This window comes from Tympanuchus pallidicinctus, unplaced genomic scaffold, assembly GCF_026119805.1.
Source record: "Tympanuchus pallidicinctus isolate F22 unplaced genomic scaffold, pur_lepc_1.0 scaffold3, whole genome shotgun sequence".
NCBI classification, from domain to species: Eukaryota; Metazoa; Chordata; class Aves; order Galliformes; family Phasianidae; genus Tympanuchus; species Tympanuchus pallidicinctus.
In genome coordinates this window covers 5,097,863-5,110,394 of record NW_026294747.1, presented here as the reverse complement: position 1 = coordinate 5,110,394, position 12,532 = coordinate 5,097,863, and the positions used below count along the sequence as shown (strand labels likewise).

At 60.8% G+C, this 12,532-nt stretch overlaps 4 protein-coding genes across 10 annotated transcripts; all 4 read right to left on the bottom strand.

Annotated features, from left to right (window-relative positions):
- Positions 1 to 71: 71 nt before the first annotated feature.
- Positions 72 to 5,396, bottom strand: ZP1 (zona pellucida glycoprotein 1). 3 transcript variants are annotated; one of them, XM_052693379.1, is made up of 12 exons: positions 4,120 to 5,396; positions 3,923 to 4,044; positions 3,207 to 3,849; positions 2,505 to 3,134; positions 1,789 to 1,932; positions 1,528 to 1,712; positions 1,349 to 1,446; positions 1,153 to 1,280; positions 750 to 939; positions 535 to 685; positions 375 to 459; positions 91 to 300 (listed from the first exon to the last, which is right to left on the bottom strand). In XM_052693379.1, exons 1-12 carry the CDS (start codon positions 4,325 to 4,327, stop codon positions 194 to 196), a joined length of 2,691 nt encoding a protein of 896 aa, XP_052549339.1. In that variant the 5' UTR covers positions 4,328 to 5,396; the 3' UTR covers positions 91 to 193. The 3 variants fall into 3 exon arrangements, with proteins under 3 accessions (XP_052549338.1, XP_052549339.1, XP_052549337.1); XM_052693378.1 differs by having other exon boundaries at positions 72 to 300; positions 863 to 939; positions 2,505 to 3,849; XM_052693377.1 differs by having other exon boundaries at positions 2,505 to 3,849.
- Positions 5,397 to 5,500: 104 nt separating this feature from the next.
- LOC128085669 (acyl-coenzyme A amino acid N-acyltransferase 2-like) lies at positions 5,501 to 8,300 on the bottom strand. Of its 2 annotated transcripts, none has more exons than XM_052693383.1 (4): positions 7,791 to 8,300; positions 7,067 to 7,536; positions 6,618 to 6,820; positions 5,501 to 6,119 (listed from the first exon to the last, which is right to left on the bottom strand). In XM_052693383.1, the coding sequence occupies exons 2-4, from the start codon at positions 7,527 to 7,529 to the stop codon at positions 5,532 to 5,534; spliced, it is 1,254 nt and encodes a 417-aa protein (XP_052549343.1). In that variant the 5' UTR covers positions 7,530 to 7,536; positions 7,791 to 8,300; the 3' UTR covers positions 5,501 to 5,531. The 2 variants fall into 2 exon arrangements, with proteins under 2 accessions (XP_052549343.1, XP_052549344.1); XM_052693384.1 differs by lacking the exon at positions 7,791 to 8,300 and adding an exon at positions 7,671 to 7,786.
- Positions 8,301 to 8,412: 112 nt separating this feature from the next.
- Positions 8,413 to 10,332, bottom strand: CCDC86 (coiled-coil domain containing 86). Its single transcript, XM_052693389.1, has 4 exons — positions 10,021 to 10,332; positions 9,586 to 9,715; positions 9,082 to 9,156; positions 8,413 to 8,717 (listed from the first exon to the last, which is right to left on the bottom strand). Exons 1-4 carry the CDS (start codon positions 10,320 to 10,322, stop codon positions 8,598 to 8,600), a joined length of 627 nt encoding a protein of 208 aa, XP_052549349.1. The 5' UTR covers positions 10,323 to 10,332; the 3' UTR covers positions 8,413 to 8,597.
- A 119-nt stretch (positions 10,333 to 10,451) lies between these two features.
- LOC128085670 (membrane-spanning 4-domains subfamily A member 15-like) lies at positions 10,452 to 12,260 on the bottom strand. 4 transcript variants are annotated; one of them, XM_052693386.1, is made up of 7 exons: positions 11,941 to 12,260; positions 11,657 to 11,849; positions 11,399 to 11,521; positions 11,124 to 11,183; positions 10,856 to 11,017; positions 10,667 to 10,786; positions 10,452 to 10,587 (listed from the first exon to the last, which is right to left on the bottom strand). In XM_052693386.1, the coding sequence occupies exons 2-7, from the start codon at positions 11,816 to 11,818 to the stop codon at positions 10,579 to 10,581; spliced, it is 636 nt and encodes a 211-aa protein (XP_052549346.1). In that variant the 5' UTR covers positions 11,819 to 11,849; positions 11,941 to 12,260; the 3' UTR covers positions 10,452 to 10,578. The 4 variants fall into 4 exon arrangements, with proteins under 4 accessions (XP_052549346.1, XP_052549345.1, XP_052549347.1 ...); XM_052693385.1 differs by having other exon boundaries at positions 11,657 to 11,821; positions 11,941 to 12,249; XM_052693387.1 differs by having other exon boundaries at positions 11,124 to 11,180; positions 11,657 to 11,821; positions 11,941 to 12,235.
- Between the last annotated feature and the right edge of the window lie 272 nt (positions 12,261 to 12,532).

Sequence of the window (12,532 nt, the reverse complement as noted above, 5' to 3'; positions counted from 1 at the left end):
AGCCAGAACAGACCTGGTTCTGCTGGGGTTCCATCCCTCCCTCCCCACCTTAAGCCCACATCACTCCCATCCCACAGATGCCACCACTAGTCTTTGCCAGTTGCTGGTTTATTGTTCCCACTCGCCCCCACCGGGACCAGAGCATTGGGGCTCTGTCCTGATGGAGGAGGAGCAAGGAGGCAGCAGCACACGCTTAAGGTCTCCCCGCTGCAGGACCCTTCGGCAAGACAACGCATCCCCAGGAGGTGACTGTGCCCACGATGTTTGCTGTCTTCCTGGCCCCTGCAGCTCGTCGGGCCCCTGGGGACAGGAGCACAGCGGTTGGTTTGGGAAAGGCAAGGGCAGATAGGGACCCCCACCGCAGCCCCACTTACGGGAAGGCATGGCCTCTTGACAGGAGGGCCGGCAGGGCTCGGGCTGGGACAGGTGGCACACCGAGGCACTGCACAGGATGTACACCTGTGGGACACGGTGCCTTGTCACACCCGGTGTCATGGCGGGGGCCCACTGAGCGGGAGGACAGCCCTGCCTCACCTCTCCCTCCAGCACCACCATGGAAGGGCTGTCCACAAAGGCAAAGGTGGAGATAGCAAAGCGCTGGTAGTGGCTGGGGAAGGGCATCTGCAGCGTGGCAGGTCCCACCGGCACCAGCTGCGTCCTGTAGTTGTCCCCAGCAAAGGGGCACCTGAGGGAAGACCCTGTGTCAGCATAAGCGAGCCCTGCCAGCCCCTCTTTCCCCATTTGCTCACCCGTCCACCAGGATGGGCCACTGGGGCTCAGCTGCTGGGCTGGTGCTGGGGGCTGCCCAGCACTGGTGCAGGACCAGCACCAGATTGGGGTCGGTCTTCTGCAGCAGCCGCACCTCCACGTAGATGGGGTCCCGCAGCACCTTCACCAGCGGGTAGTCGGTGTCAGGGTGGTAGGAGCTGTAGCTCTCATCTACGGGAGGGTTTGAGGCTGAGCAGGGCACAGGGCTGTGGGAAGGCGCCGGGGTGGAAAGTATGGGGATGGGAAGCACAGGGATGGAGGACAGTGCGGTGAGGGTGTGAGAATAGGGATGGGGGACGGGGGATGTGAGGACGGAAGTAATCAGGAGTGGGGGGCACAGGGATGGGGGTGGAGAGCAGGGATGGAGAACCGGGACGGGCTCACCAGTGGCGATGCGCAGCTGCAGCTGGAGCGGCCCCGGCTGTGCCAGAGGAGCAGCGGTAGGGGGCACAGCCACCTCCAGGCTCAGCGGCAGCAGCTCACTGGCATTGTAAATGCAGCGGGCGTGGAGGCTGCGGGGGGACAATGGGGTGAGCAGCACTGTGAGCGTCCCCATGCCTCCCACCCATTGTCCCCTTACATGTAGACACTGTCACGGGTGACAGAGCCACGGGGCCCTGGCTGGACATCAATGGTGGAGATGAGCTGGTTCTCATAGACCAGCCGGTCCTCGATCACCTGTAGGGGGGGGGGGCACATGGTGGTCAGGCTCCCATTTGGCAGTCGGGTAGGGGAGAGGCCTCAGGGCTGTACCCCCACCTGCACAGTGGTGCCACACTGCGTGACAGGGAAGTGGAAGAGGACGAAGGTGTCAGAGGTCTGGGCAGGCTGGCAGCCGGGCTGGGTGCTGGCCAGGCGCACGCTGTCCAGGTTGTAGGGCTGCGCCGACAGCCCCCGTGGCACCACCAGCACGAAGTGGCCCTCGGGCAGGCACTGTACGGTGGCTGTGGCACACAGAGGTGCAGTCATGTGCTGCAGTTGGCCACGGCAAGCAATAGGTTGCCCGCTGCTGAGCCCTACCTGTGTTGCCGTAATAGCAGGGCGTCGCACGGTCTGTGTCATCAAAGCAGCAGCCTGCCTGCAGGCAGGCATCACGGCCCGGCGGGGACACGCAGGACAGCCTCCCCACTGCTACCTGGCACTGCTCCCGTGTCAGAGGCTCACCTGGAGCAGGGAGCACTCAGCAGCACACATGCCCACAGCGAGCGGCCCCCTGCTCGACCTCAGTAACCTCTTGCCCACCTCCAGCATCTCCCTGCCCACCCTTCTGCCCAAGTATCCCTGTCAACCCACAGCATCCTTTTCCCAGGCATCTTCCTTCCAGCCTTAAGCGTCCCTCTGCCCACACCAAGCACCCTCTGCTCACTTTCCTGTCCAAGCATCCCCACAGCATTCCCTGGGGAGGGGGATTTCCCTGCCAACCCAAACCATCCTGCCCGCTCCAAGAATCCCCCAGCCCAACATGACTGTCCACCTACCCAACCCAACCCAAACGTATCCCTGCCCACCCTTCTGCCCAAGCATTTTCCTGTCTGACCACAGCATTCTCCTGCTCAAGCATCTCTAGCTTACCCAAAGTATCCCTGTGCCTATCCTGAGCATCCCCCTGCCCAAATATCTGTAGCCCACCCCAAGCATCCTTGTGCCCACCTTCCTCAGATACCCTCCACCCACTCCCAGCACCCTCAAGTCTCTATGCACAGGTCTCTATGCCCCATCCCATGCTATCCACTTACCTGCCCCCGCCGAGGAGTAGAAGAGAGCTGTGGGATGCAGCAGCCCGGGCTGGGCTTGGGACTGCAGCCCTGGTCGTGGTGGCAGCCCTGGGCGCAGCAGCCCTGGTCGGGGCTGGCTGGGTTGCAGCAGCCCTGCTTGGCTCTGGAGGCTGGGGCGCAGGAGGCTGCCCTGGGCATGGGACTGGAGGCTGGGGAGAAGCAAGCCCAGCTGGCTTTGGGGCTGGAGGCCTGGGCGGACAAATCCTGCCTGTGCATGAGTGCTGCTGTGCATCAAGCCAGGCTGCAGCCCGGGTTGCACTAAGCTAGGCTGGTTTGGGGGCTGGAGACCAGAGTGAAAAAGACCTGCTTGGATTTGACTGCCAGCATGCACCAGCCCAGGCTGGTTCTGGAGCTGAGGACCTGGGCGGAGGACACCTGGCCGGGTTTGACCTCCTGGATGCAGTAATCCATGCTGGTTTGGGGATTGAAGACCTGGTTGAAGGATACCTGGTTGGGTTTCACTCCCTGGGCGCACTAATCCATGCTGGTTTGAGGATTGAAGACCCGGGCGAGGGATACCTGGTTGGGTTTGATACCCTGGGTGCACTAATCCATGCTGATTTGGGGACTGAAGACCCGGGCGAATGACTCCTGGTTGGGTTTGACCCCCTGGGTGTGCTAATCCATGCTGGTTTGAAGACTGAAGACCTGGGCGAAGGACACCTGGTTGGGTTTGACCCCCTGGGTGTGCTAATCCATGCTGGTTTGAAGATTGAAGACCTGGGCGAAGGACCCCTGGTTGCATTTGACTCCCTGGACGCACTAATCCTTGCTGGTTTTGGGACTGAAGACCTGGGCGGAGGACCCCTGGTTGGATCTGACTTCCAACATGCACAAATGCAGGCTGGTTTGGGGACTGAAGGCCTGGATGAAGGAGACCCATCTGGGTTTGACCACTAGCGTGGATCGTCCCAGGTTGGTTTTGGGGCTGGGGTCTCGGGTACTCCATGCCGGGCTGAGGCTGGTGCTGCAGCTCTGAGGGCTCCAGGATGGGCTGTGCGTGTGCCACAGGGGGACTCTGCTCCATGGGGGCTCTGGGGGGCAGCTGTGGGCGAGGGCCGGCCAGGGCAGAATGGGCTATGTGCTGCAGGAGGCCGGGCCGTGGCCGGGGGATGAGGACATCGACACCGTGACCTGTCAGGGCGCCATTGCCCCGCTCTGGCTGGTGGTGGCCATGCACGTTCTCATCTCTGAGGACCTCATAGCCAGCTGGCCGTGGGCACGTCATGTTCACCTCGTAGGACGCAGCCACCACCCCACTGAGCAGCATCTCCTCCAGCTGCACCCGCAGCACGTAGCGGCCGTCCTGTGGCAGGGAAAGCAGGAGGTGTAACCCCATCCCAGCTCACCGGGTGCCCCACAGGCAAGCACAGCCTCACCTTCAGCACCACGTGGCAGCCCTTGTAGCCGGCTGAGAAGACTAGCCCACCATCCTCCACAGCGCTGAGCCAATGCAGACAGATGGAGCAGTTGGCCACTTCAAAGCGGGTGCCAAACTCATCTGCGAGGACACGGGGGCGGTGAGGCTGACCCCTTCCCACCCCCCTCATGCTGCCATGGGATGCCCATCACTCACCCAGGACCTTGAAGCGCATGGTGCGGCCACGCGTGGGGAACGCCAGCAGCTGCATGCCAAAGTCCCCACAGTCGTAATGGTACCGCAGCAGTGCCGAGCCAGAGGGCAGCCATGTGGGCAGCAGCAGTAGCAACGGCAGCAGCAGGGAGCAGCTCCAGGCCATCTCAGCGCTGAGCACAACACAGAGCTTCCCGTGGGTCTCCTCCATTTATACCTGGGCAACAATCAGATGACCGAGGCGTCAGAGAAGTGATGGGGGGAAGCGAAAGCTGTTTGAAGGCCGGCATGCCCTGTGTCCTGCAAATGGGGAATTGAGATCTGGTGCTAGACCAAGAAATGGGGCTGAAGCAGCACTGTGCTGGCATAAGACCCCACAACTCCGTGGTGTATGCCATCCGGCTCCCTGCTGGCCATGGGAGCATGCCAAGGAGTCCATAGAGCAGTGCTACAGCAGGGACATCTTTTGCCAAGCTGGGCTGCCCCAGTCCCTGTCCAAGTGCTCTCACGGCCTGGGGTGCCCCCACGCACAGACCCAGGTCGTTCTGCCCCACTCATGGTGCCACAGGGGAACCGAAAGTCAGTTGGAGATCACGGTGCCCCACAGCTGTCATGGGCTCGGGGAAATGCTCCTGCAAATGGGGAATTGAGACTGCTGCTCCCAGCAGAGCACAGGAGTCCCCGGACACCCCTTGGCTCATTCGTCACCCCACACCGCACCGGTGCCGTTGCCAGCAGTGCTCCAAGGTGCTCAGTGTAACAGCTGTGGGGTGCCCACTGTCACCAAGTAGAGGGGGCACAAAGACCTGGAAGCGAGTTGTGCCCAGGCTGGAGGTGTGGGGAGTGCTCCATGGGGCTGGGAAGGACCTTGCTCCCCTCAGGTTGCTGCTGACAGCAGCATTTCATGTTTCTCCTGTGCGCTTCCCCTGCCCCCCATACCCCCTCCCCAGTTTCTCTTCTGGGTCCTGCTCTTAGTGAAGCTTAAATTCTCTCACCCTGACCCCAGTCCTGCTTTGGGGTCACAGCCAGCTCCAGACCTGCTCCAAGCCTACACAGACCCAAGGAACCCTGGAGCTCAGCCATCAAGCCCCAACCGTTGGAGCCAGGTACCCATGGGGCAACATTCCCCTTCCATGGGAGGATAAAGGATGATTTCTGAGCCAGGACTGCATGGAGACACTCAGCTCAGCAGGAAGAGAACATGGCTCAACAAGACTTGGGCTCAGTCTTCTCTTTTCTTGGAGAGCAACTCCAGATGTAAAATCCCACTTTGGGGCTGAGCACAGGAAACGTGACTGCTGCCGCTCCTTGCCCAGCACACTCACACCCCGAGTCAAAGGGCCTCATTAACCTCCACCAAGACTCATTAACTCCCAACGTGCCCCCCGGTGCAACCATTGCCTTTATTGAGCAGCTCACAACTTGATAGCAGGAGCAGGACTCAAGTGCAGCTCCAAGAACTGCACAATCTCCTGCCACGAGTGCTGCTGAGCCCTGGCATGGGGCTGGGGCTCTCCGCCCCACACCACAGGCAGAGGGTTGCCACGCAGGCTGGAGATGCTGCAGAGGGGTGAGCCGGGAGGCTCGATGAGGTGGCCAGCCCCAGGGTAGGACAGCAGGCGGTAGGCGTCCTGCGGCAGGCGTTCCGCAGCCAGCTGGGCGAAGAGTTTGCTGTTGAAGCTGCGATCGGCCTCACCCACCACAAAGAGGACCTTGCCTTGGATCTTCTCCACCGGGATGGCCGAGGAGCTGCAGGCTGGGCTGCGCGGGTCGGTGAAGATGGCCGAGTTGTCCATGGCACCCAGCTCGGTGAAGAGGATGCGCTCGGTCTGGTACGGGATGGAAGGGATGCGGAGGCCCTTGTAGTGCAGGGGGTTGCCATACAGAAAGGTCGTGCCGTTGATCCACACTGTGGCCACCACTTGCGGGAGGAAGGCGGCCATGGCCAGAGCCACCTCAGCCCCTTTGGACACACCAATGACACCCAGCCCTGGGCCTCGCACCTGCAGGGCAAGAGAAGACGGAGGGGGTGGTGGCACCGATGGGACGGCACCGGGACAGCCATGATCACTGGGGAAGCCCTGCTCACGAGGAGGCATCTCAGGACCTCCTTGTGCACTGTGGCATCATCTCTGGTCATCAAGACATCCCTGTCAGCAGGATGCCCGCAAATTCAGGATGGCCCCAGCCATGGGGACGTTGCTCTCAGACATACGGTATAGTTCTTGGATGGTCTGCATGAAGCCAGGAATGTGATTCAACAACCCTTGGTGGGTCACTTCCAACTTGGCATATTCTGTGGTTCTATGATCTGTGTGTGTTCCCAATCACTACAACACTCCCAAGTCACCAGGAGGATGCCCCTGGCCACCAGGACACCTCTCCTCACCACAACCTCCATGACACCATGATATACCCAGGATGATCCCAGCCCTTCATACAACCTCATTCATCAGCGCGTCCCTGTTTGCTGAGGCCGCCCACCACACCACAGCACTCACCTTCGGGTGCTGCAGGAGCAGCTCGGCAGCCTCCTCGAAATAGTCCAGGTCGAGCTGGGTTAGGCCTTTGGGGAGGTCCTCGTAGGCGAAGAAAGCCAAGGCCAGCACTGCAAAGCCCCGGCTGGCCAGCAGCCCAGCCCGGAACTCAATGAGACCACCCGCACCCCCAAACAAGTCGATCACTGCTGGAAAGGGCCCTGGGCCTGTAGGTAGCAAGGAACCCAACACCATGAAGGCTGCCACCAACCCTTGCCACCACACCGCAATCCGTCACCAGCGGGTGCCGCCAGCCCATTACCATCCCACACCAAGGGGATGCCACCAGCCCACAGCCCAAACCCAGCCTTGGGGTCTTCCCACCAAGGAACCCCCCAGTCCCACCTCTGGCTCCAAGCCACTAGGGCAGCGACCCAGAGACCCTTTGGGGCTGCTCCTGCCCCCCAACTCACCTGGTGGCAGCAGCAGGGCCCCCCGCACCCTCCCTTCGTGGATGGGCACCCGCTGCACACCAGGGCCCACGTACCACCGCTCGGCGGTGCAGGTGGCCAGAGGCTCATCCTGCTGCACCGACAGCAAGCGGAGGCCATCAAACACCTCCAGGTGGATGAGGAAGGGGCTGCCCATCACATCGCGCTTCACCAGGCGCTTGAAGAGGCTGTCAGGCTTCAGGAACCAGAAGAGTCCCATGGGCCAGATGCCGCTGTAGTTGCCCCCCAGGGCAGCGTGCCGCCCCACATCCACCACGCCCTCCTCATCGGAGCGGTAGAAGGCACGTGCTTGGAAGCGCTCGCCATGCTCATCCATCAGCCAGGAACGCAGAGTCACCAACTGCGAGGGAGCCAGTCCAGAAACCACCACCTGCACCATCTGGTCAGCCAGCGAGGAGCTCGGCGTCACCATCACCTCCACCATGGTGCACCTGGGGACAGCAGCACGGCACCAGCGCGTCGGTGTGCTGCTCCAGGATCCCCCAGGAACCCCTCCCCGTTCACCTCCACCTCCTCTCTTCAGCACTGGCTACAGAAAGCTCTGGACCCACTGCCCTGCGCTCACCCCCTTCCCAGAGAGCTAGGAGTCCTGTGTGGCCCCAGCCGGGGGGTGCACCCACACACCACACTGGAAAACCTTCCGCATGCCCCAAAGCCACGTAGAGAAGACCAAAGCCCCTCTTACCCCCGCAGAGCAGGCGAAGGTGAGGTCAATTACTGCGTGCTGGAGACTGGCAGCACCTCGCCACCCCAGCAATCATTAACCCAGGAAGCAACAAGAACGCAGCCGCGAGGCTGATGACCCACAGTTCTGCCCCGCCCCATGGCAGGCTCCTCAGCCTTTCCCCTACTAGGGGTGGGGATGCAGCAGCGGGGAGCTCCGCCTGCCCCAGTGGAGAACCCACAAATGTTGCATCCAGTTAACTGCCCATGCTTCCCTCTGCCCAGGGTGCGTGGGATGGCTCCCTCCAGCAACTGCTCGTTCCGTGCAGCACAGGGAAACACAACCAGCAGGAAAAACGCAGAAATAGGCGCTCGTAAGGCAAGAAATCTATCCACAACTGTGAAGAGGTGCACATGGGCTTTCAGCTCAACTCCATTCTTCCCACCTCCCTACTGTCTCCCAGCCTAAAAGAGCAGGCAGGAGGCTGCAGTGTGCTCACTTGCTCTGCAACACAGTGAAGGTGCTCCCACCCCAGCACTCATTCTCAGGAGCAAGGCTTCTCCTAGAGGAAATGAAGCCCCAGGGGCAGGGGCCACGGTGCCCTGTGACCCAGGAGGTACAGAAGCCTCCTTAAAGGCAAGGCTGGAGCAATTCCTCTTTGCTTTTAATGAAGAAAAGGTAGATTTGGGCAATTCTCAGTCCAGCCCCAGGCACTGACAACAACCTGCTTTCACAAGACAGGGCACGCAGCAGCTGGATTCTTTTCCATCCTGCTGTCCATTCAGAGCGCGGACCCCAGAGATCAGCAGGGCCTGCAGAACTCCAGCCTCACTCTGCAGCTGCTTTGCCCCTCACGGGTGCCTTCTGGAACATGCCCAGCGTGTCCCGCTTCTCCACCCTGCGCAGCTGCTTCTTCTTTGCCCGCTTGAGCTTCATTGGGTTGCGGATCTGGAGGGCAGAAGGAGACAGGTGGAAAGGCAGCATTTTATCCTAAAACTCCCAGGAAGTTTTAGGAAAAACTCCAGGCTCCCCCAGCTCTTGCACGGGAGGAAAGGAACAGGAGATAGTCATCCCCCTTTACCCCACCACCTCCAGGTCTCTCCAACACAGAGAAGCCCTACCAAAGCCTCAAGTGCTTGGAGCGCTGCTGTTGCCCCATATCCCATGTTCCGTTACCTCAAGGGTCACCCTGGAATGACCTCATGAGGAGCTGCAACTGTCTTCCCCCAGCCCCTCCAGAGCTGGGGTGGAGGTAGGGGGAGGAACTGGAGCAGAAGTCAAACTAGAGCCCAGCACTCAGTTCTGGACTCACCACTTGAACAATCTCTGCCTTCCGCTCATTTTCCAGCCGCCTTCTGAGGTTCTCCTCCCGCCGCCGCTTCTTCTCCTGTGGGAACAACACCAGAATGTCCCTGCAGCTCCCACCCTCCAGCCTTAAGCTTAGGCCACTGGGAGCAGAGGGGCCAGACAAGAAACTGCAGGGCTACAGCAATGCCCTTGCATGCAGAAACCTGCCACACAGAGTCAACACTTTCCTTCCCCATCCTCCATGAGGCTCAAGTTTGAAATTATCCAAAAAAACAGCAACTTGCAGCAAGTGACTATCACGGCACGGAGCTGGCAGGACAATAGGGGGTCCAATAGGAGAATCTCATCTGGCTGTGGGAAGCTTTGTGCTCAGTGCAGGGCAGCAGCCCGCAAGGCTGGGATGTAGGCAAAGATGTAGAACTGCGCCAAGGGGAAGGTGAGAGCTGCCCCAGAGCGCTGGGTGATGCAGAAGGAGCTGGCCCAGCTCCCAAACACAGCATCCTGTTACCTCTCTCTCCCTCTGCTTCGCCTCCTGAAGCTGCTGCACCAAGTCCCTCACAAGCTTCTTCTCTTGCCGCTCCTTCAGCTTTCGCTCCCACGAAGTGCGAAGAGGTTTGTCCTGCACCATGAGCGAGAACCTGGGTGGAAAGGTGGGGCTGTAACTGGGAGAGGCAATCCTCCCGGCCCTCCCAAGACTTCCTGGAGCTGGGACCCCTGCAAGTTCTGTCACAGCTCCCCTTCCTCTCACCTCCAGCTCAGGGCTCCTAATAGCACCTCGGCCACCCCCAAAGCCCCCACATCGCTCAGGAACCACAGCCTGAGCCCTCCGGGGGAGCTCCCCCACTGCAGCCTCTCTATAACCCCGTACCCCTCGGCCCTCACCGACACCGGACCACCGCACAGAATCCTCCCACGGCCTGGAAGCCCTCCTCCTCATTCCCACCTCTTCCTGCCCGGGTCCTTCCACACCCGCCCCGATTTGGGCCTGCCCCGGGGGATGGCCGGCACCGCCGCCTCTTTCCGCTTCTTGGCGGCCTTGCGGCGGGCTGGAACCTGGGAAACTTCATTGACCGGACCCACGGCTGAGGTCTGGGCGAGATCGGAGACGGACACAGATACCGAGACTGAGCCCTCCCTGCTGGGCCCCTCGGAGCCCGGAGCCGCTGCTGTACTGCACCCCTCCATCCTCCACGCGGCGCCTTTCTCCAGGCGCCGGGAGATGACATCACAACGCGCTGCGCGCATGCTCAGTTCCCACTTACATCCGCCTCCACAGCCGCCATGTTGGTGTCGGGCAGCGCCCCAGGCCCGGTGGGGGCCGCCATATTGCAGCCGACGTGCTGCCCGACCTGCAGAGAAACGCGAAGGCTTGGCTGGGGGAGAGGCAGTTTATTGGGATTTTTTGGTTCGTTTTTTAGGATTTTTTAGGAGTGCGTGGGGCTGCTGCTTAGGGCTGGGCGCGGTCCGGCTGTGGGGAGCAGCAGGGATGATGTGGGCTTCACTACAGCACCTGGAGAGGGAGAAGAAGGAACTGTAGGGCCTGCGTCAGGGCCCGCTGAGGAGGAAGGCAGTAGAGCAGAGCCCCGTACCATGCGTGTGTAACTGTACTGCTTGATGGCAGTGCAGCCAAAGGCCAGGGCCGCCACAGCTGTGCAGAACTCCAGCAGGCCGAAGAGGACGAGGATGGAGTCGAAGCCGTTACTCAGGGCCTGATGGCAGGAAGGTAGTTAGCATCCTGCTGCCCCACAGCGTCCGCTGCGCACGGCCACGGGCAGTACCTTGGTCTCGGCGCTGAAGCACCATTCCTGCCTCACCAGGAGCGGCATGCCGGCGCTGCTGCTGCAGCCGGGGATGCTGTGGGTGATGGCCACTGTGTGTATGAGCATGGCCACCAGCGTGCTGAGGATGACGGCGGCATTGGCCACGCAACACACTTTCACCTGCGTGGTTCACATCAGGAAGGGTCACCCTACAGGGACGTGTCTCCCATCCAACCCTCTTAGCGCCTCATGGAGGCTGTGTGCAGCAGCGACACAAAGCCCTTACCAGCAGGATGTTCTCTCTTTTCTCACTTTCCACCAGGAGAGAGCCTGAAACCAGGAGCTGCTTGGAAAACACAGGAGGAAGAGAGGCACCAGCTGGGCACAGCTTCCCATCACCCATCCCAGAACCCCTCCAGTGTTCAGGTCTGCCCTCACCGACTCTCCAGCCACAGAAAGAGTAGTGGATATGAGGTATACGAGGAGCCCCCCGTGACAAGGGGATCCAGCCCCATATCTCTGGACAGTAAGAGGTTGAAGCCCAAGCGTGCCCTTGCATACCAGAACCCCAAGCCAAAAGAAGACTCCGCTGGCCACAGGAAGGGAGAGGACACTGTTGTTCTCTGCACAAGTCAGGATGACACCAAAGCACAAGTGGATGATGCCAGTGACGATGTGAATGGTCTGGGAAAGGACAGAAGAGAGGGGGTCCCCCGTGTGCTGACAAGGATTAGCATTGCCATTACGTGCGTCCCACCCCGATCCCAGCATCAGCAGCACGATGCCAAGGAGATGTGCCCTACCACGCCGCAGACTCACCCCCAGCACTTTGGGCTGTGCTCTCCTGAAGCCGCTGACTTGGAAAGAAGACACGGTGGGCTGGATGGAGCCGGGGGCCAGCTGGGCTGCCCGTGGGTCTGTGGCCGGGATGACCTCTGTGATGATCCGCACGCCGCCAGATTCTGTCACCGTGGTTGCCATTACCTGCAGAGGCCCGGGGATGGGGGTGGGCCTGTGCTTAGTCCGTGTATGGAGTGCTGTCAGCCTGATGGGGACATCTCACACCCCATCCTGCGCCCCATGCGCCATCCTGCGCCCTGTACCTCACTTAGCCTGGCTTGTGCTGCTGCTCCTGGTCCCTTGGGAAATTTAGGTGGACTACAAGGGCTGCAGTGCTGCTGCCCTTTGATCCGCAGAGGAAGTTTGTTTGCAGAAGTCCTGTCAGGCCCCTCTTGCTCAATGAGGCAGCTTTGCCAACAGAAGGAAGAGAGGCTGCAAAAATAAGTGAATCTGCCTTGAGTGCCCGCAGTGAGCGTCAGTGATCAGAGGAAGAGACCGCTGGTCTGGCTGGTGCTGTTCTTACAGGACAAATGGGAGTGAAATGACACACAGCCTAAGCCCTGTCAGTCCTAGGGAACCTCATTTGCTACCTTTCTGTGTCTCTCTGCCTCCCAAACTCCCTATGCCTGTTCCCGCTGATGGCAGTCCACCCACAATCACGAGCTGGGAGGCTCTCTCCTCTGCTGAAAGGAAGGGGGGTGCAATCGTTTCCGATAGGAAATGAGAGCTCAGACTGGGAACGGAGCCACAGCACATGGTGAGAGCTCCCGAAGAGCACCCAAGGGGCCCCTTCCTCCCTCGTCAGGCCACCGTGCTCTGGCTTTGCCAGAAGAACAGCCGCTTCCTCCCCACGTA

Excerpts from the sequence above, each read along its gene's own strand:
- ZP1 (XM_052693377.1), bottom strand. The coding sequence starts at position 4,327 with ATGGAGGAGACCCACGGGAAGCTCTGTGTTGTGCTCAGCGCTGAGATG. Across the intron at positions 1,713-1,788 it reads CTGCTATTACGGCAACACAG|CCACCGTACAGTGCCTGCCC; the intron begins GTAGGGCTCAGC and ends TGTGTGCCACAG. Across the intron at positions 1,447-1,527 it reads AGTGTGGCACCACTGTGCAG|GTGATCGAGGACCGGCTGGT; the intron begins GTGGGGGTACAG and ends CCCCCCCTACAG.
- LOC128085669 (XM_052693383.1), bottom strand. The coding sequence starts at position 7,529 with ATGGTGGAGGTGATGGTGACGCCGAGCTCCTCGCTGGCTGACCAGATG. Across the intron at positions 6,821-7,066 it reads GGCCCTGCTGCTGCCACCAG|GCCCAGGGCCCTTTCCAGCA; the intron begins GTGAGTTGGGGG and ends TGCTACCTACAG. Across the intron at positions 6,120-6,617 it reads TGCTCCTGCAGCACCCGAAG|GTGCGAGGCCCAGGGCTGGG; the intron begins GTGAGTGCTGTG and ends CTTGCCCTGCAG.
- CCDC86 (XM_052693389.1), bottom strand. The coding sequence starts at position 10,322 with ATGCGCGCAGCGCGTTGTGATGTCATCTCCCGGCGCCTGGAGAAAGGC. Across the intron at positions 9,716-10,020 it reads AAGGACCCGGGCAGGAAGAG|GTTCTCGCTCATGGTGCAGG; the intron begins GTGGGAATGAGG and ends CTTTCCACCCAG. Across the intron at positions 8,718-9,081 it reads AGGCAGAGATTGTTCAAGTG|ATCCGCAACCCAATGAAGCT; the intron begins GTGAGTCCAGAA and ends TCTGCCCTCCAG.
- LOC128085670 (XM_052693386.1), bottom strand. The coding sequence starts at position 11,818 with ATGGCAACCACGGTGACAGAATCTGGCGGCGTGCGGATCATCACAGAG. Across the intron at positions 11,184-11,398 it reads TCTTTTGGCTTGGGGTTCTG|CAGCTCCTGGTTTCAGGCTC; the intron begins GTATGCAAGGGC and ends GTGTTTTCCAAG. Across the intron at positions 10,787-10,855 it reads GCTTCAGCGCCGAGACCAAG|GCCCTGAGTAACGGCTTCGA; the intron begins GTACTGCCCGTG and ends TCCTGCCATCAG.